This window comes from Mya arenaria, chromosome 12, assembly GCF_026914265.1.
Source record: "Mya arenaria isolate MELC-2E11 chromosome 12, ASM2691426v1".
Taxonomy (NCBI): domain Eukaryota; kingdom Metazoa; phylum Mollusca; class Bivalvia; order Myida; family Myidae; genus Mya; species Mya arenaria.
In genome coordinates, this window is record NC_069133.1 from 19,446,242 (window position 1) to 19,468,577 (window position 22,336).

Sequence of the window (22,336 nt, forward strand, 5' to 3'; positions counted from 1 at the left end):
TGAGAATATTAAAGTACAAAAGGCAGTCCAAATGATGGATGTATCCCCTGCCGTTGTTCTTTAAGAACGTTATGTTTTTTTTCTAAATACTTACATAATGAAATTGAAGAGATCCTGGACAAATGTTTATGTTGTCACAACAAAATTTTCAAATAAGTAGGTCACTCAATGAGGAAAACATTTGTACCAAGTTATATGGTAATCTTTCAATGCATTAGTAAGTTATAGCCTAGACTCGAGCATGTGCACTTGACCTTTAAATGTCTTGGTGACCTTGCCCTTTGAGGTATGGACCTGGGTCAAGGTCACTGCACATCATCTTAATGAGGAAAACATTTGTACCAAGTAATATGGCAATCCATCAATGCACAGGTAAGTTATAGTGCAAACACAAGCGTGTACTCTGACCTTTAAATGTCTCGCGTGACCTTGAACTTTGAGATATGGACCTTGGTCAAGGTCACTGCACATCATCGCAATGAGGAAAACATTTGTACCAAGTTATATGGTAATCAATCAATGCATAAAAATAAAAGGCTGTACCTTATACAGTTCATGTCAACGACAAATAATTTGAGGGCTTCATGTAGAGGATTGGGATGACAGATTTAAATTGTTGTTTGCTGATTACTTATGCAGCATTGTAATCAACATCAAAATCATGATAAATTGACGGAATGTTACAAGTGATGAAGGTAAAAATATAATATTATTTTGTTTAGTTTACTTTTGTCCCTATTTTCTATTATGTTTTAATAACAACATGTTTAACTGAATTTCTTTCTTTATAATTTTGTGGGTGGGAAAATTTGCCATGTGTATGATAAACATTTTATTTTATATTTGAGTATTTTTTTATAGATTACAACAGATTATCTTTTCCATACAATTTTTCAAGTAAAATTTAAGTGTACTCTGTATAATAAACATCTTTAGGCATATACAAAAACAAGAAAGGTCGCCATGTGATGAAACCAGGTTTTCAATGATTGACAGAAGAACTTCAGCTTGTGTCTGTTTTTCTATTTGTAGTAACAGTGACCTTGACCCTAGTGACCCCAAGCGCAATCCCATGAAAGGTCTCCATAAACTCTTCCATCATACCAAGTTTTGTCAAGATATATCAACCCTGACTAAAGTTATTCAGTTTCAACCATTTTTCTATTTTTAAGTAACAGTGACCTTGACCCTAGGGACCCCAAATGCAATCCCATGAATGGTCTCCATAAACTCTTCCTTTATACCAAGTTTTGAAAAGATATGTGGACCCAAACTTAAGTTATTCAGTTTCAACTGTTTTTTTTGTAACAGTGATCTTGACCTTGACCCTAGGGACCCCAAACGTAATCCCATGAAAGGTATCCATAAACTCTTCCTATAGACCAAGTTTGGTGAAGATATGTCAACCCTAACTAAAGTTATTCTGTTTTAACCGTTTTCTATTTTTAGTATCAGTGACCTTGACCTTGAGCCTAGGGACCCTAAACACAATCCCATGAAAGGTATCCATAAACTCCTTCTATAGACCAAATTTGGTAGAGATATGTGGACTCTAATTAAAGTTATTCATTTTCAACTGTTTTTATATTTTAGTAACAGTGACCTTGACCTTGACCCTAAGGACCCCAAACCCAATCCCGTGAAAGGTATCTATAAACTCTTCATATAGACCAAGTTTGATGAAGATGTGTCAACCCTTACTGAAATTATTTAGTTTTATAGGTGAGTTTGACGCCGTCCGGCAGCCCGCCCGAAAAACGATGTTCGTCATTCTTATAACCAGTTTTCACTATGTGAAAACCTGGTTAAAAAGAAAACCAGAAGAATAGGTCTTTTTCAAAATCACATTTGTATTGAATATTATTGGAGTCAGTGCTTCAAATTGGTATCAATGGTAAATAGTTGTTATTCTGTTTTATCCTCTTTAACCTTATTTGCACTGATCAGCTAGTATTCGGATTTTTCAGAAGAGTTGACACAAGGATCGAAAAAATACAGAATTCCGAATAAGGCAAAACTGGGGTATGCACTTTATTGCCATGACAACATAATAGAAAATTTTAATTTTATGTCTAGTCAACAGCACAGTATACTATATATATTACCACTTTTAACATTTTATCCTTCCATCTAGTATATACAAGTTGATTTGCTACACACATGCTTAATTCAGCTCTACAAAGAAAAGAGTCAAAGAACTAAAATATCCAATAACATTTTACCATGACAGATATTATTATTTCTTCTTTCAAAACGTGAACTTTCAGTTTACTTGATTCTGTTCGGCTTCCTCCAGTTGTTTCATTTGCAGATCTTGAGGCTTCTTTTTCTGAATGAAATACATCAAAACTTAAAACAACAATCTTATAATTATCCTTGTGTCCTTGAATTATTGCTTCTAATTGAATGATGTTCAAAGAAATAGTAAGGTTTAAATATACCAACCAACATGCCTATATAAGCATTTTCAAATCTTATTAAGACATTGATTTCTTTTCTTTTTCTTTTTATACCCAGAAGCAATTTTCACATAAAGTATAAACTTTTTTTAAACGGTAAAATATAAAGCATTATTTTAAGTTTGACTATTTTGTACTTCATGAAGACAAACATTCTGATCAAGTTTCACAAAGATGGAACCAAAAGAGCAGCCTCTACAGCATAAGTAAGTTTCTAAAAAGAAAAGGAAGTCTCTATTGAGTAAACAAAGATTTGACCGTAAGTGAACTTATTTTTTAACCAAGACGGTAACCCATTTTCTAACCTGTTTAAAATTTCATCAATACAACCATTCTGACCAATTTTCAGACGAATAAAGTTGTGGCCTCTAACATGTACATCAGTGCTACTGCTTGGACTAAATAGCAGGGGGAGCACCCTGCTGCCCTTTTCCAGCACCTTATTGTCTTTTTATTACAACCTGCTGTGCCCTTTTGTTTGACTAAGTGCTGTTGTTTAAAATTAACTATATTTGAAATCTATTGGACATAAAGTCAAGACACTTTTCAGAAAAAAAACATAAACTATTCTAACACTTAAGTAAAGATACTTTTGTACCATGCAACTATGTTTTTTTATAATATTCATAACAAAAGATTAGTATTGAAAGTACAACACAAACGCAATATGAATTGAAACATTGATCGTTGCAAGTGCCCTTTTTAGGGTCATTCGCTACCCATTGAAAGTGCCCTTTCTGGCATAGCGCCCTACACTTTCCAGATCCTGGCTGGAGCACTGGTGTACACAAATAAATTATTGACGATTGACGCCGGATGCATGAAATCCTTAGTTAACCTACCACAATAACTCATCCAAGCACTTTGTGCTCGGAGAGTTAATTAAAAAAGAGTGAATGCTTGTGCTATTCCCAACCAAGAAAATGAAATATATACTAAACAAACTTTACTCATTAGGCCTAAATAAATAAATTGTTTGGTTAGGGTAACATCCTTTTCAAAAATAGGTAGGGTAGGTAGGCTTTTTTATAAGGCTTTATATAAGAATGTTATTTTCATCATTGGAGAATAGTGTTAAAGATATCTTCTGTATAAGCATTTAAGTTTTTTTTAGTTTTTTTTTTTAGTTTTTCAATTTTTTTTCTTCAAATTGACAATAAAAACGGTAGTGTCGGCGCCTATTCCGTAGGTAGGGTCGGGTTACCAGAACCAAATGGGTTTTTTCTTTGTAGGCCTTGCCTATGTTTACCTTGTTATTCACAAAACAACTTCGAAAATACAACAGATTCAAGAGAAATAATTTCTTAATTAAAATGATCAAAATTAAAATAATTGCTTTCAAACAACTGTAAATGAAACACCTAAAAAGTTAATAAATCCGTGATATTTTCTCATATTTACACCAAACCAGCTTAATATATAACTCAATTCATTTCAATAAAATGCCATTTTCAAAAAAAAAATACACAAATATCCGTCTATACGTACACTATAAAAAGTATATAAAATAAATTAAACAAAATAAGTCTTGAAAAATCATTAATTTCAAAACTTATTTTTTCCTTCTATGTCTATATTGTCAGCAACTCTCTTCTATTTCTATATCGTCAGCACTTTAGCCTGTCAAAATGGCGTGCATTTGTTATTCCCAAGTGGGCTATCACCTGATGTTTTCAGTGGGGAAACAGTGCGCAGGGGATGAGATCATTGTGTCACGTGATTGAATGATGCGCTTTAAGTGGATAGTAATTCTTTGTTTATGTTTCGATGTTCATTCATTTTTGGGCGCACTTTCTCAAACTATATTTTTGTTGGTAAAGAGGCAGACGACACAGAAAACAGAGGTAAAATTTGAATTAAACATGGTTTGAGAATATATCTCCAGGGAAAGTTCAGTAATAGCGCAAGGTTTCTTTTCTTTACTTTATAAAGCTAGTAGTGCAAACTTAAAGAACAAATTCTAAATGGTTCAAGACATGAAATACATGTAGTCACCTGCTGCCAGCTGCTTCGCAGCAGTGCTTGTAACAGTATCACTGTTTTGATCGACCCCTTCTGGTGCATGTGCAAGTTCATCATTTGTTGAACTTGTTTCTTCTATAATAAAAGAAAAGCTATTATTCATAGAGAGGCAAACTATTGTGTTTTAAATACTGTATAGCTTGTTGTGTTGGGCGATGACAATTATGTTTTTCATTCAAACAATCAAATAGACTCCAGAGGAATTGTTTTAAATGAAATGCAAAGTATAGCATTGCACCAACAAATTGAAAATCTTATTTCACATTATAATCCAGTCTCTATTTTCAACAGTTGTTTAAAAAAATATCAATTTAAACACATCATATCTTTGTCTTAAAATATTTATAATATATTAGTTAGGACATTTTAATATAAATTATTGCATTTTTATAAAAAAAAAAAAATCATTTTAAAAGTTCTCAAACTGTGAATGTACATAGAGAAGCAGTCATATTTAAATAAAAAATAAATATGGTCAAACCTTGATTTCAATGATAATATGAAAAATAAATTAATATCCTTCTCCTTTCATTGAAAGACTGATTAATAAAGAGAAATAAAAAAAAATGTCTGTGAAACTAGTATTTAAAAACCATAAACATTATACTAGAATGCACACAATGGGGCACTTTGCAAAATATTTGGACTAAAAACATATTTTTGAAAATTATTTTCTATATATATTTATAAGAATCTATATATTATAAACACATGTGTACATGTGTAGTCATCTGGCAAATATAAATCAACTTAAATATGTTCGATACATATACGTATAGTGATAATGATAAAATGTTCTTGCCATAATCATTCGGCTTTCCTTCTCGTAGTATTTGCTGACAAGCACTGTACCCAAATTCATTTGAGGTACCGGTACACAAAATGAAGGAATATGGAATATCTGCATTTTGATATAAAAATTCAAAAATCGCAGGCAGAACAAATTTCAAGTAATTGTATCCATTTGCCCATGATTTACTATAACTACACGCAACTGCTACTGTAAAACATTTTCTTTTCTTTATCTCAACTAGAGCATATTTCATTGACTCCGCTACTTTATACTTTGCCCGACTTTCCTCATGTCCCTTCTGAGGATACTCAACAACAATCTGATTTCCACTCCTTGAAATAGCTGGAAAGAAGGATAAAAACCCTGAATACTTCTAGAAATAGAAGGCAATATGTGTGGAAATGAATGAAACACTAATCACATTTATTAAAGAAAACATTTAAGTCAAGTTCAATACATTGATATGGCATACAGATGGATTTGCTTCTACATAATATGTATAATGTATATCATGAAAACAATGGTTTTACATAGGGTTCACTATTATATGTACTAGTGCAATGGTCAGAATTGTTGCACACTTTGCCAGGTCCCAATGCCAACTGTCAGAAAATATACATGTTAATTTTAGGACATCATATTTGACGATAAATGGCTTTACTTTAAGCAAACTTAAGAGTGCATACAACATATGGATTATACCAAATTATTGGTCATCATTTTTTTTTAATTAAGACTTTTTTGAAGCAAGCGATGAAATTTACAAAAATAAAAAGCAAGATTTTCTGTCTAAGGATTTAAGTGTAACTTATGTACCCTACTATTATAGAGACGTTATTGCTTAGAATTTTCCCAAATAAAATGAAAGATTTCTCTTTTTACAACTCAAATGATATACAAACTTTATTAAAGATCAATTAATCCCCACAGATGTGTTTTTATTAAATTTGATTCTACCATAGCACTGACTTAAGTAAACACTGTATACAAAATTGGAGAAATATACTCACAATTAATCTAGTTTATTTTATTTTATACTCTTAAAAACAGAGCCAAAATTATACTACAAATATCAAACAGGAGTAACAACATTTTACAAAACACCCATAACCAGCTATAAGCTGTAACAACTCAAATGTTCTTTTAAAAGTAAGTATTAAGTATGTAATATTTATGGCAATGTGCATTTGACTTATGCCATTAGATCAAGGAGTGTTTAACCATATCATGTAAAAATGAACAAGAGCGGTCACAGACAACTATATCCCCCGCCTCATGGGGCATTTTTTGTAACGAAAGCCAATCAATGGTAAGGGTAGTTTCTCAGGAACATAAGAAATGCGTAAAATTAAGAAAGGGCAATAACTCTTTCAAATAAGGTCAAATTGCAAAAGCCTGACAATATGCGCTGCATCACTTTATAGTCATAAACGTAAGTGGAGTTGAGAAGAAACCAATTTTGAATGTAAAATAAGCAAAGGGCAATAACTCTTTCAAAAATAGTCAAAGCAGGAACGCCCGACAACATGCGCTGCTTTACTTTATGATCATCAATCTGTGAAAGTTTGGTAGAAATCGCATGAAAAACGTAAGAGGAGTTGTGAAGCAACCAATTTTGAATGTAAAATAAGCAAAGGTCAATAACTCTTTCAAAAATGGTCAAATCAGGAAAGCCCGAAAACATGGACTGCTTGACTTTATGATTATCAATCTGTGAAAGTTTGGTAGAAATCGCATGAAAAATGTTAGAGCAGTTGCGAAGAAACCAATTTTACATGTAAAATAAGCAAAGGCCAATAACTCTTTCAAAAATAGTCAAATCGGGAAAGCCTGACAATATGCGCTTTCTCACTTTATGATAATCAATATGGGACAGTTTGGTAGAAATCGCATGAAAAACGTAAGATGAGTTGCGAAGAAACCAATTTTATATGTAAAATAAGCAAAGGGCAATAACTCTTTCAAAAATGGTCAAATCAGGAAAGCACGACAATATGCGCTGCTTCACTTTATGATCATCAATCTGTGAAAGTTTGGTAGAAATCGCATGAAAAACGTAAGAGGAGTTGCGAAGAAACCAATTTTAAATGTAAAATAAGCAAAGGGCAATAACTCTTTCAAAAATGGTCGAATCGGGAAAGCCCGACAATATGCGCTGCTTCACTTCATGATCATCAATCTGTAAAAGTTTGGTAGAAATCGCATGAGAAATGTAAGAGGAGATGCAAAGAAATGAATGTGGGCCGGCCGGACGGACGCACACACACACACACACGCACACACACACGGAATCGCGCCTACCATTACTATATCCCCTCGCCTTTTCAAGACGGGGGATAATAATATGAGAGTGGAATAATAAAATTCTTCATTTAAATCATGAACCAATTGAACCTTAACAAAAAGGAAACAAAATACAATTGCCACTGTAAGTGGTGTCAATGCTGCCAAAATGGTATTGTATAAAAACAGTAAATTTTGAAAATAAGTCATTGCATTATAAGAAATTCTTTGCCTGTCCATAATAAAGTTACAGCCTGGACATGAGACATAGGCTGACATATTTTATGGTATGAATCTACTATGCCCAAAAATGTCTCAGTACTCAAGTTAAATTCAAAAACAACTGAAACAGCAAAAAAGGATTCCACAAGTTAGATATGAGTATAAAACAATTAATAGGCGCTACCATTTAATACATAAAAAGTCAGGATTAATTTAACTTATACAAATATTTCTTTGAAAAAAGGTCATAAGTCCTTAACCAATGTGTGTTGTTTAATTAAAAACCAATGAGTAATTAACAATGTCACACTTCTGACAATAAAAAGTAACAAAGGGCAATATCTATGTAGTTAACTGAAATAGAGTTATGGTTCTTATACTCTGCACTTTCTCTCATTGTGATCTACTATTGTATGCAGTTTAATTTAACTCCATCCAGCATTTTTTATGCATTAATACGGACAAGAAAAACAACAAAGGGCAATAACTCTTTCATTAGCTAAAATTGAGTTATGGTTCTTGCATACTACACTTCCTCTCAATAAGTTCGAGCATTGGATGAAGTTTTATTGAATTCCATCCCAAAGTATTGAAGTTATGCTGCAGACAAGATAAGCTAAAAAGGACAATGACTTGGCAGTTAGCTGAAATGGAGTGATGGTTCTTGTACAATGCACTTCTCTTATTGTGCTTTACCACTGTACCAAGTTTAATTAAATTCCATCAATCAGTTTTAAAATAATGCATCGGACAAGAAAATTTAACCAAGGGCAATAACTCATTAATAAGCTGAAATAAAGTTATGGTTCTTGTACAATCCTCTTCCCCTCATCATGCATAACCATCGTATGAAGTTTAATTATATTCAATTCAGTAGTTACCAAGAAGTAACAAAGGGCTATACCAATGTACAAAGTTAATGACGGATGGATTACCTTAAAATAATTTATGAAGACGAGCACAGAAATTCAAACATACTTGTAACATTGATCAGTATGAAATATTGGTGCTATAAAAATAAATTTAACTATTAACACTTCAATAGAAATAAAATACACTTAGGTTCTATTATTTGTCATTCATTATTTTCCATTTAGTCTTATTTTAAGTACTGAAGAAATTTTGTGGTGCCTTAACTGAAACTACATGTACCTTGCTTCAAAGTAAACATTGATTTGTTTATGTCACATGATGATGAATTCTTTCATTACAATCCTACATTGAAATTGATGCTAAATTATGCTGGATTCAGTTACAATCTTGTCAGTAAATTAGAACTTCGGATTTATCTTAATTTTGATTAATCTTATAGTTTACACTGTTTTCATTTTGATAAACTTCTTTCTCCAAGTTTTGGCCGCCAACCCCTTAGTTCTACACCAAGAACATAGCTTACAAAAGAACAGGTCGCAGATTTTCATATTTCCGTTAATTTTTTTATGTTTTATGGCTAAAAGTGTTACTTACGGTTTAAGAAAAATGCATAAAACATCAATTTTTGAACATTAATATGAAAATCTGCAATCTGATTTTTTGTCAGCAGTCTTATATGATTGATTTCCATGCAATTCCTCATAAATTGGCTCCTTCAAAGACAAAAAATAAAAAAAGTTGCCAAAATGTTCAATCTGTGAAAGTTCAGCTGTATATATATCCCGGAACAACCTATTTTCGACCAAAATATGTTTTAGACCGGCCCTCGAAGAATATGTAAAACACTTTGATTTCGCGTAATATCTGGATTTGTAGTGACATATTTTTTGTCTGAAGCCACATTGTTATGATACTTTAAAAGTTTTCAAAGGATTTTTATTATTTCTATCAGCAAAGACAGTAAGTGAGTGTTTATCTCATCCGTTAAACGCTGGTAATAAGCTACATTGCATTAATATAAGCAAAGGATTACCAACTTGAAAGTTTACAATCAATTCATAAATAAAAAGTTTTTTTCATAAAAATAAAAAATAAAATGAAATCCTTTGAAAGTGTGCATTATCCTATTACCAAGAAATCAATTTGGTGTGGCCTAAATACAGATATTCTGCCCATACATATTCTGACCAAGTTTGGTGATAATTGAAAAATGGCTTCTTAAGTTATGGATTTAAAGCTGCACTCTCCACAGATTAAATATTTTGACAATTTTTAAATTGTTTGTCTTGGAATGAGCCAATTTTTGCCAAAATCCATGAAAACCAGTTATTTAAGACTGCTGACAAAAAATGAGATCACAGATTTTTATATTTAAGTTTAAAAATTGATGATGCATTTTTCTTAAACACTTAACACATTAATTTTCGAAAAGAAATATGAAATTCTGCGATCTGATCTTTTCTCAGCAATCTCATATCACGGTTTTGCAGATATTTGTGCAAAAATATGCTCTTAAGTAGACAAAAAATAAAGAAGTTGTAAAAACGGTAAATCTGTGAGAGTGCAGCTTTAAGATAATTTCCATAATTAAAGGGTAATAACTTTTAAATTCCTCAAGCCATTTAGTTGATTATCGAACATGTGTTCTGACAAAATTTGGTGATGATTGGACAAAGGCCTCTTAAGTTATTAACCAAACGAAACAAAATTTAGGAAATTTCTATATACCTAAAGAGTGTAAACTCTTAATAAAATGATTCAAGCGATGCAGAATACACATTCTGACCAAATTATTGATGATTGGACAAAGGCATCTCAAGATATTGATCAGGCAACATACTGGCGCAGGTAGAGCTATGATACATTCCTTTCTATAAATAAAGCAACTGAATACAAATTTACACATCAAGATAAAAGATTCATACAATTTCTGTCATATGTATAAATTCAATTATTACCTTTATTTAATGTTTTATTACAATGCCTCTGTTTGTTTTGAAAGCTGACAGTGGCATTGAAGCAGGCGAAGTAAGATCTATATTTGATCTCATCAGGAATGACAAAAGGGAGATAGTGATACTGTTAATCCAAAGGGAGATAAGTGATGGTGCTAATCCATTAACAGATCTCAGTGGTTGTATTAGGTGTATGAGCCCCAATCTATTTGCTTATCTAAGTAGTTATATTTGAAATGTTTATTGAATACAGAATATGTCAGTTTTCGTTTAAATTTTCTTAAAATGGAATTCCCAATGTTGTTACAAGGAATTAGGACTGCCTGATTCAAATATTTGTGGCCAACATAGTTGATGTATTTTTGATGTATCCATATACAAGTTTCTCTTTATTAATCAATGGTAACAGCTTATTGATTTTCAAACATAAGTTCATCAACAAATATATTTTATTAGGGCCTCACAGTGATCATTGAACTTGTGTTTCTATCAGTGAAAATTACATGTTGTATGTATACATTCACTGCTGCATTAGACATACGTGTAGAACAAACGCAAACCCACAGAACTTTCCATTCAAGTTATTCCCAAACTTAAGTCACTTTCCTATTAAGTATCTCACTAATCATATGATAAAATAACTGAATAATTTCAAAAATACTTTATTTCCATTGACTTTTATATTAGAAATATGTAAATACTTTTACTAAGAACTACTAAACTTCAGTTAGTAAATTACATAAGGTTTGATACCTGAGCTCTGGCTTTCTTTGGGCATTGTAAACCCAAAAACAGTATGCTGAGCTAAATTTAGTACTCACATTTGCAAGCATCTCCTATGATTTCTTTTTCCTTAAGAACCACAGTAACATCTGCTTTCAAATTCACAACCTCTTCATTTGAAACTGCAATGGCTTGGCCTTTTCCATTCTCAATAGAGTAAAGTGCTCTATGATCATTGAAGGTAGCATCAGTTGAATGGCCCGACTCTTCATGAGTTTTTCTTTGATCATGAAAAATGTTATGCATCTCTTTCTTGATGTCTTCATAATCTTCTCGAAAGCAAAACATAAACAAACTGTGGCGTCCTTCAGTATTCCAATGAAGTTCTTCATGTAAAACATTAAATCTTTTCCTTATTTTCTCCCTCCCTGTGGTCAAAGCAGAGTCATCACAATCATAGGAAAGTTCAGCCTTTTTGATTGCTCTCTTCAATGTGTGTACCACTTCCTCAGCAGAAAGTGATGTAGAGGAACACCAAACAAATATTTGTTTTTTCTCAGGAACTATGTCCCATAAAACTGTTCCCAGCTTGCCATAATGGTTCAACAAGTAATTTTCCATGATATCAGGCAACTTCGGGATGGTACCACCATTTTTAACTTCATCAAAGGTCATTTGACAATAATGTATTTCCTTTTGAGACCACTGTGAGCAATCCCATGATCCCATTATCCTGATGTTTGCATAACTACCATGAACATTTTCAGCTTTGATTTCAGCATCAGGAAACTTTGTGCTAAATTCTGATTTAAACGAGGACTTTGATATGACTTTTACAACAATTTTCGGGACATCATTAATGATATGCTCTTTTCTTTTCTGCTTAACAGATTGGGATCTAAATTCACTACAATGGTCATCTTGTTTAAACATATCGTGGCAGTTCCCCTGTTTTCCTACCATTTTTGTTTCTTGACCTAAAAATGGTTCTTCACTTACAGCCTTGCCATTTTGCTCTCCAGAATGATTAAGACTTTGTACTTCATTACACTTCAGGTGCTTCTCCTCAACAAACAAATCAAAAAAGCTACCATCAACACATAAAAGTTCCCCTTCAAAATGAGCATCATTTGCTTTAGGCAAAATAAGTTTACATATCGGATTATGTTTGTCTTGAACTGTTAAAAAAGAACCTTGAACTTTGATACAAAATTGGTCATTAGATAAAGTTTTTTTTTGTACTTGTGCAGCTTCTGATTTACTTCTTGGGTGTATGCTATTTATACATTCAAAGGATATTCCATTGGGTGAGAGTTCACTTTGGGTTATGTTGTCAATCTTTTCCTGTTCTTTGCAATCTGCTTCTGAAAAGAGAAAACAAATTAAACAAGAGGGATGAAAATGCTGTTTCTTTTTCAACTGTACAAGGGACATCACTGAACAATAATCTAAAGCATGAGTTATGAGCCTTGAAAATGATATACACATTTTCACCGACAAAATGTGATTATCTTGACTCCGGTTTAGAGATTTGACCTAGGTGTAGGTTTTTGCATGACATCAACATCAACATCACCCATTATAAATACATACTTTTTGGTGTTTGAAAAATAGACAAACAAAAGATCTAATAACGATTTCTATGGCAATCACTTCAAAGTATATGTAATAAACCAAATTAAAAATATGTGCATTCCAATGTTTTTACATGCAGTATTTGGATTACCTCTTAACATGACTTTCTAATGCTAGCTGTGGCGAAATATACGTTTGATTTTATATTGTACTGAAAATAAGCAACCTTTAATGGCTCAAATTGAAAAGCTATTTATTTTGTATGATAACAAAGTAACACAATGAAGTCACCATTTTAACTGTCTTTACTTCACTTTTATTCTTTAACACATTTCGGTATATATGAAGATAAAACCTACAGAACATAAATCCAACTTTAATAGTTCAAAACCAGAAAAAAAGAAAAAACAACTTGGTTAACTATACCTCTGTATAAATCCAGTTTCATTTTATAAGTTTACCCAAGGAACTCATAACATACAAAAGCAAGAAACCCCAAGCAATAACAAAATTAACCACGTAAAGCCTTGTATTGTATGCAGTGGGAAACAAATCCCCAGGTGAACAAATTCATTTCCTAAACAACATATCCTCAAGGTTTAATGACTCTAGGTGAAATCATTTGTAGTTTGAAGCAACATAATTCAAAAATGCCAATTTTTGCTTACCCTGGATATGTGCAGTAGCAAACAAAACCCCTGGCACCAATTTCTCGAAAGTTTTTAAGTCCCTTATAACAGGATTAAGCTAAACCCACTATTTTTGTCTTTCAATATATTTCATTTTGTAAACTTCTTTAAAAGTTTTAATACCTTAGATAGGAATTATTGTTACAATTACCACAATAAACCATTTTTCATTTATAAAAAATCACTATAAGTATGTATTTTGGCTTATTGAAATAAGCAGCTTAAGCCTGTTAAGCTTAAGAAGTTTCGAGAAATTGGGGCCTGGTGCCCAACTTTTTGGCGTTAACATCATTCCCCAAAGTTTCATAACTGTAGGTGAAATTGACCAGAAATATAATTTTTTTGCTTTGGTAATTCAAGGGCCATTAAAAAACTCTAGTTTAACTTAATGCAGGAAGATACGAAACCCCATCTGTACAACTTCACCCAAACATCATTCCCCTGAGCTTTCATGACTTTTGGTCATCTACCATAAATAACAGTGTATAGGAGCTAGCACTTGAAGGACGCAGGCAAAAATATACATGTATGAGAAAGATCGGGAACAAAACATTAAACCTATAGATGGGACGCAGTGAAGACTTTCAAAATCAAAAACCTCATGTTCGTTCTCAGTTAAAATTTGTTTGGTTATTGTAAACCTTACGATATTATTTGTAATGCAACAGCTTGTAAGTGTTTGTTCTCAACACATTAACATCTGCTGCAAAGTAAACATGTGGCATAAGTGCGAACAAACAGCTCTACCATCGCAACAGTTTGTACTATTGGTTTTTTACTCTGCTAAATGGCAGAGGGAGCTTTTCACACCTTCACACATTTAGAACAGCATTAACAGTGCACAATGATGCTACTTCACAATACGCATATTTTTACTTATTATTTATAATTTATACAAAATCATATTACATAAATTCTATCATACAATATCAAAACTTTGAAATAACTAGACAGTTGTTTTTTTAAATCAAAAACAGCATTCTCCTCATGTGGTTGTCTGAGTTCAACAGTCATATGACCTTTTAGTGTGACCTTGACCTTGAAACATTAAGCACATCAATTCAATATGATGAATATTTGTGGTGAGTTAATACAAAATCCTTCAGGCGATTCCAGAATTATGGTGCGGGACACAATTTGTGATGGACAGACAGACAGACATCTTGAAACAAGTGCTCTGCATATCATCTAAATTTGGTGAAAATTTGTGGAGCGTAATTTCAAAATCCTTCAAATGGTTCCCAAGATATAGAGCGGACACGAACTGTAGTAATGACCTTTGACCTCAAAGTATGACCTTGACCTTGAGTAGAGCTAGTTTTAACAAGTGCTCTGCATATCATATTAATAAGATGAACATTTGTGGCAAGTAATTTCAAGATCTTCCATGGGGTTCAAGAGAAATGGTCAGACATGAATAATAGTCATATTAAATTCAAATGACCTTTGATCTCTATGTGTGACCTTAACCTTGAACCCAATTGGATGAAATATGTGCTCTGAACATTGTCTAATTATTGTGAACATGTGTGGCTAGTCATTTCAAAATCCTACATTGGATTCAAGCTATATGGAGCGGCCACAAAAAAGGTCATATCATAATCATATGACCTTTGACCTTAAAGTGTGATCTTGACCTTGAATTGAGCTGGTTGTAACATGCGCACTGCACATCATCTAAATATGGTTAACGTTTGCTGCGAGTTATTTCAAAATCCTTTATGGGGTTCAGACAGTAATTGTAGTCATATGACATTTGCCCTCAAAGTATGGCATGAGCCAAGTTGGCTGTAACATTTGCTCTGCACATCGTCTCAATATAGTGAACATTTGTGTTGAGTTATTTATAAATCGTTCAAGTGGTTCAAGAATTATGAAGCCAACACGATTTCTAATGGACAGACGGACGGACGTACGGACGTTCTCACATATCAATCTTTGTAAGGTACTTTCCCATTACTACCATTATAAAAATATACCTACTAATGCCCTACTAACCCTAACCAACAAGCGCTACCTAACAAATTTATCCACTATAAGGAATATTTAGTACCAAACAACACAAGGAAAAACAATATGTCTCCCCATTTATGAGGGGAAACATAATTCATGTTTCTTGAATCATCATATCCCGACCTTCCATTGCCAATATAACTCAATCGAGGTGAGATACCTCCCTTTTAGAATTAAATGTCAACAAACTCTTTTTTTCCAATTAATACTTTAGAGCAGCCAAATTCTGACTTAACTGGACTTCAAAAAAAATTGTCATAAGATAAGACACAGCCATTTTTGTATTGGAATTCTGGGGGGGGGGGGGGGGGGGAGGGCATCCTATACAAAGTAATTTACAGAAGTCTATGAGATAGCAACTCAAGTCCAGAAATGCCAATTTTTGCTATTAAACCAGTCACATGGATGTGATTGACCTGGCAGCTGAAGGGCTGAAACCATTTCGGCCATGGGTTCTTATGGCACTGTTGGGGTCAAAAGCACACTGCCTTAGAAGAAAAACTGGCTATTTAGAAGCTCTCTTGAAGCACTCAGGAATATCAACTCTAACAACCAAAAGCACTCTAGTAACTTTTTTAATCAGCATTTTTTTTTTATTTATTTATCTATACTTTTTTTTATTTATTTTTTTTTTTTTGGGGGGGGGGTGTCGCTGGGGCCAACTCCCATGTAAAAACACACCAAGAAAATCTGTGGGGGCATAAAAAGAAACCTTTATTAATTTAATCAAAATAAATATTTTGTTTTCTAAAGTTGGTTTATCATTGCATTTAAAAATTATATAATTAACTCTTATCTGTCTGAAGGCTAATGGTGATATCTGTGAATAATGCAGCTGTGGGAGCCTATTGTTGTATAACTCTATTGTACAACTGATTCAGCCTGTTGTGGTATTCCTGTGGTTAGAGTCCAACTGTTGGAGCCTTTTCTTGTATTCCTCTTTTGAAGAGTACAATTGTTAGAGCCTATTGTTGTATTCTTCTATTGTAGAGTACAGTTGTTAGAGCCTATTGTTGATTTACTCTATTTGAGAGTACAGCTGTTGGAGCCTATTGTTGTATTCCTCTGTTGGAGCCTGTTGTTGTATTCCTATGTGGTAGAGTACAGCGGTTGGTGCCCATTTTGGTTTTACCCTGTTGTAGATAACACCGGGTGGAGCCTGTTGTTATATTACTCATTTGTGGAGTTCCGTCTTTGGAGCCTATGGATGTATTACGCTGTTGTGGGGTACAGCTGTTTGGGCTATTGTTAAATGACTCTTGTCGAGTACAGCTGTGGATGCCTTTTGTGGTATTTCTCTGTTGTAGAGTGCAGCTGTTGAAGCCTGATGTTGTATTTCTCTGTTGTAGTTGTTGGAGCATTGTGTTGTATTACTCTATTGTAGAGTACAACTGTGGGAGCCTGTGGTTGTATTCCTTTTTTGTGGAGTACAGCTGTTGAAGCTATTGTTGTATTACGCCAATGGAGTACAACAGTTGGAGCTTATTGTGGTATTACTCCTTTATGGAGTACCGCTGTTAAAGCCTATTGTTGTATTACTCCCATGTAAAGTACAACTGTTGGAGCCTATTGTGGTGTTATGTATTGGTAGAGTATGACTATTTGGACCGATTGTTGAGTTTTACTCAATTTTTGAGTATTGCCATTTGGGGCCAGAGTTGGGGTATTTGTGTCGAAGGTTTAATTATTATTTATTTTAAGAATAGGGTTATATTACTCTTCTTTACGTACCTTTAAGGTCTTGGACAATGACCAAGGTTGGTATTTCTTGACATAGATTACTTACCCCACTCATATAAATAATTAGCATGCTTGACACACTTAAAAAATACTTTACCTTTTGAATCGATAATTTCAAAGGAATCCAGAGAGCTGATTGAAACTTGAGAGCCTAAAACGTCTTTGACATCAGCTGTATCTGAAACAGAAATGTTTCATATTGAACTTCAGACAGGTATATTTAGTTACAGAACAGTTTGAATATGACTGGTTTTGTAAGTCAAGTCGTCAATCAAACAGCATTGCAGACCAGTCTACAGCATATTTTATTTAATAGAAAAGGATTAGGAGACTTATCTTTTAGACTGCAAAGGTCATTAATAAAGGGGGCAATAGGAAGTTCACAGTAAACAAATACTTGAAGGCTTAAATAACAGGTTAACATTTAACAAGTCTTATTTGACTTGCTTCACATTAATGCATTTTCATAGCGGGTTTGTGTACCAAGAATTATGCTAATATCTAGTAATGATTTTCAAATTAATGTTTTCAATTATTGCAAACCTGATTTTCTGCATAAAAACAATCAAAACAAAGTCGGGTGGCACCAATAAACTTACAATACATTTAAATGATTTTACCCTTATGCGTTTTTGTATATCAAGTACAGATGCTGATTTCAGACAAAAAAGCACTGTTATAAAACAATGTGTAAGAGAGAAATCAATGTCAAAAAGTTTGACTAATATTTTAAAGAAATTGTCCAGCATTTTCAACGAAAGCATTAAACAGAAATTACAGACATTGTGAAACGGACACCACCATGCAAATTCTGTGCAGTTTTAGCACTGTAATTTCAATGCGGATATGAGGCAATCATATTAAATTTAGATCATTAATTTAAAAGTATGGTTTACCAATGAATGTATAAAACAAAGACATCACAAAGTGCCAATGCTTATCTAATTTTTCAGTAAGACAAGGGGAATAACTTTAGGGAAATACAGTCCAAACTCGCTGTGTCGACATCAGATATCTCGATTTTCCGGTTATGTCAAACTTTTTCCCCAGTTCCGAATGTATTCCTTCTTATTCTATTTATTAAAATAACTCTGTTTATATCGACTTTTCTCATGGGATTTTGCTCTGTTGAACTCATATTTCAGTCCCTCATAATATTGCAATGGTAACATTTTGAACAAAATATGTTTGTCAAACATTATGCCTCCCCTGAGCGCCATGTTGTCAGAATTATTTGGACATTAAAATGAAATATGCATGAACCTAAGTGACAGCTGATTTGTCATTGACATTGGATGCATTTGAGGCAGTTTCAAGTTTATGAAAATTCAAAGTGTGTAGATAGTTAAGGTAGTTGTTAATCATGTTCAGGTTATGACTGATATTTGCATTTAAAACAAAGTCTTCTTAGTAGCAGGGAATAGGTAAATATGGCGTATATTTTAATGATGAATATGAGTTATGACCTTGACCTTTGACTTAAGGACCTAAAAAGCCATATGGGCAGGCACTGTCGAGTAATCACACAGACAAGCTTTTTTTTCCAGAAGTTATTGACTCTCCATTCAAGGTCACTGTGACCTTTACCTTTGATCCGATGACCTCTAAAATCAATAGAGATCATCTACTGGTCGGGCCCAACCTTCATGGTAAGTTTGATGAACATAGGTCTAGGCATTGTTGAGTTTAACAACCTAAACCACTAAAGGTCACTATGACCTTGACCTTTGACCTGATTACCCTTAAAATCAATAGGGGTCACTTACTGGTTAGGCCCAACCTTAATGTTAATTTTGATGTCCATCCATCCAGGAATTGTTGAGTTATCACTCGGACAAGCTTTGCTTTATCGTCTCGGACGGACCGACTGACCTACCGACCGACAGACATATGCAAAGCAATATACCCCCTCTGTTTTCGAAGGAAGGGGGGGGGCATAAAACTTAAACATTCTAGAATGCATATTGAAACGATAATTAAACAGCAAAAACAGAAAATAAACATTCCAGATATTGGACTGGTAATAGAAAATGGATACTTATTTCACAGAAACATTCAAAAGATCATGCAAGTGTCATTGTCAGACAGAAAAACGTTCTTAAAATACTATTGCAATCGTCTCAAAAATTGAGGATTTTGCCACAATTTAGTGATGATTTCTGAACATTTAAGAAACTTTGAAATATTCTAGGTAAGCCTCATTTTTGAGACATTTGTAGAAGTCCTCATTTTTGGAACAGTTTAGGAAGGCCTGAATGTTGAAACATTTTAGGAACCTAAATTTTGAAGAAAAAAAATGAGTATGGCCTTAATTTAAGAAAATTTGTAGAAACTTGGAATTACAAACTTTTGAGTAAAGGCCTCATGTTTAGGACATTTGAGGAAGATCTCAATTTCTTAGGACTTTTGAAGAGGTCCTCAATTTCAGTGATATCTTTGAGGAGGACTTAATGGTAAAATCATTTGAGGAAAATTCATTGTTTTTATAATTGAGGAACAATTTTTGAACATGGAAGTACTTATTTGGAAAAAATGTGAAATACCTTAATTTTTTAACACTATAGAATGCAAATAGGATCATGTTTATCTGCAGTTCTTGTCAGTTTAAGTAATGGTCTGTAGTAATTCCTTAAATTATTCCTCCCACTTTCTCCTATAAACAATGTTGTCAAACTTAATGCCCCTTTCAGGATAATTTATAACATGTGGAAAATTGAATTACCTGTGTTGAGGAAAAGTGCATTCATTATAAATGGACGCCATAAGTTTTAATGAAAGTGAAGATGAAGATTTTGCACTTGAAACATATTTTTCTATGAGAAAAGTAGAATGATTTAACAATGGTTCTTTGTGCTTACTGAAAACCACAAAGCTTGCATGCAAAAACCAAAATTAACATACAAGCAACAATTGCTTTTAAACAACAACTGTGATACATGTACCCAGTTAAAGCTACCTTTTTCGCATGCATTCTACAGCAAAGTTACAGCATGCACACTATAATGGACAAACCCACCATGTATGTAGTGTATTAGGTGAAGTAAGAAAATGACATAACATTTTCTTGTTTTGGGTTTAAAAAATACATTTCGATAATTTTACATAATATTTGAGATGACTTATCAAAAGAGGAGTCTAAAAGCTATATGTTCACTTATTTCCTAAATATGTGAATGTGAGTGACCCTGCCTGTTATTCGAAATTGCTTTTTCTCTTTTTTTAATCAAGCTTTTATGCAATATGTTTATTGCTTGGGCCTAAAATAATACATTTGGTTCGGGTTACCTGACCCTACCTACAAATTAGGCGCCAACCCTACCGTTTTTATAGTCAGTTTGAACAAAACTGAAAAACTAAAAAAAAAAATTTTTTGCTTTTTTCAATATGGAGTTTCAAACCTTGAATGCTTTATACAGAAAATAATTTAAACACTATTCTCCAATGATGAAAATGACATTCTTATAAAAAGCCCAATAGAATAGAAATAAAATAGGCCTACCTACCCTTCCTATCTTGGAAAAGGATGTAACCCTAACCAAACCTTTTTAGGCCTTGTTGTATAAGTCAGATAGAAACCTTATATAGGGTTCTTTGAATGATATGTTGAAATAACATGCATTCAAATGAGGAAAGCATACTTTTTTCTTAGTTTTTATTTTTATTTTGTTTTTATAAACTTGTAAGTCATGGCCCCTCCTATATTGTTATCAATGTTGCTAGTCATTCTCTTCATGGGGTCTATTGCTGCTATTATCAGACAAGTTTATTATAAAAATGTAGATTTACTAAAATTACTTCTTCTTTCCTTCCATAATAAAATCCATAGTTAATTGTACCTCTTTTAAACAGCACTGCAAAATTCAACTTGTAATTTATACACTACTTTAAAACTTAAATCTAGGAGTATCAAATCATTGTGCCATACATTGGAAAACATTTGAAAATACAAGAAACTAGATTGTGCTCATAAAACATGGATTGTCCCACAATCTTGAGTTTTTCACATCAATGTTGATATGAAAATGAATTTGTGCAGTGCTACACTCAGAGCAAATATAAAATTCTTGCTGCTTGGGTTTATTCCTGTGGCTTCCAAAGTAATGTTATAAAACGATGGATTGTTTGTTAAGAAGGTGAGAGTGGAATAGTGGTATCGGTGTCCACCTCGAACACCCCTCCCCATCAGGGGAACAATCTTATGATCTCTCAAAATGGACACCGGTACTGGTTTCTACTCAGGAAACGGACTCAAGCCTGTTTCTACAAGCTTTCAGCCTTGGTCATAATCAAGCCAATAGAATCATCTTAAACATAAATGTGTTGTATAGTTGATCCTTCAGGATTTCCATTATTCTTGCCTTTTACTTTAGCTTTCCCTCTGCCTGTTTCATTCGGGAGAGTGGCTCCAGCTGAATTTTGAGGTTGTGTGTCTGCTTTGTCATTCTCTGCGTTTGGATGTAAAAAATGAATGCAATTAATGATTGCAGTTTATCAATGTATGAAATCATTTGGTCAGTTAATGGTAATTACGACTAACATAGATGAACCAGAATTTTAAAATATTTAATGTTAAAATTAGGGATGCAAACAAATGGCAAAATTGATTTTAGAATATTCGGTTATTCTTTCGATCGAATATTCGATTACCAAAATACATCTTTTAGAAGTAAACCATTAGTATTATTCCCTAAGTTATAGCCGGGGAATTTTAACCCTACTATTGTCGTTGTGAGTACGCGCGACAGACCCTTATGTCACCCAAATGAGCTTCTAAAATTCCCCATTTTCAGAAAGAAAAAAAAACCAATACATTATAAACAAACAAAATCGAGCAATTTCAAATCCACTGGTTTTATAAATGTATACAATGAGAAATTAGGTGGACTCTAGATCTATTCTTTTTATTTGCATACTTTCTGTAAAGACAATTGAAAATAGAATACATTTTTATGTTTTAACAGTGGCCACTGACGCCACTTGTCTCATAGA

At 33.1% G+C, this 22,336-nt stretch overlaps 1 protein-coding gene across 6 annotated transcripts in view; it reads right to left on the reverse strand.

Annotated features, from left to right (window-relative positions):
* Positions 1 to 22,336, reverse strand: part of LOC128211430 (uncharacterized) — a 59,342-nt gene that overhangs the window by 16,798 nt on the left and 20,208 nt on the right. For 4 of the 6 annotated variants that reach the window (XM_052916213.1, XM_052916214.1, XM_052916212.1 and 1 more), the window contains 6 exons: positions 21,706 to 21,792; positions 17,445 to 17,525; positions 11,429 to 12,694; positions 5,284 to 5,616; positions 4,455 to 4,556; positions 2,223 to 2,329 (listed from right to left, as the gene is read on the reverse strand). In XM_052916213.1, the coding sequence (XP_052772173.1) occupies positions 2,223 to 2,329; positions 4,455 to 4,556; positions 5,284 to 5,616; positions 11,429 to 12,694; positions 17,445 to 17,525; positions 21,706 to 21,792 (1,976 nt within the window). The remainder of the gene's footprint in view (positions 1 to 2,222; positions 2,330 to 4,454; positions 4,557 to 5,283; positions 5,617 to 11,428; positions 12,695 to 17,444; positions 17,526 to 21,705; positions 21,793 to 22,336) is intronic. The other 2 variants (XM_052916217.1, XM_052916215.1) reach the window with 2 other exon arrangements.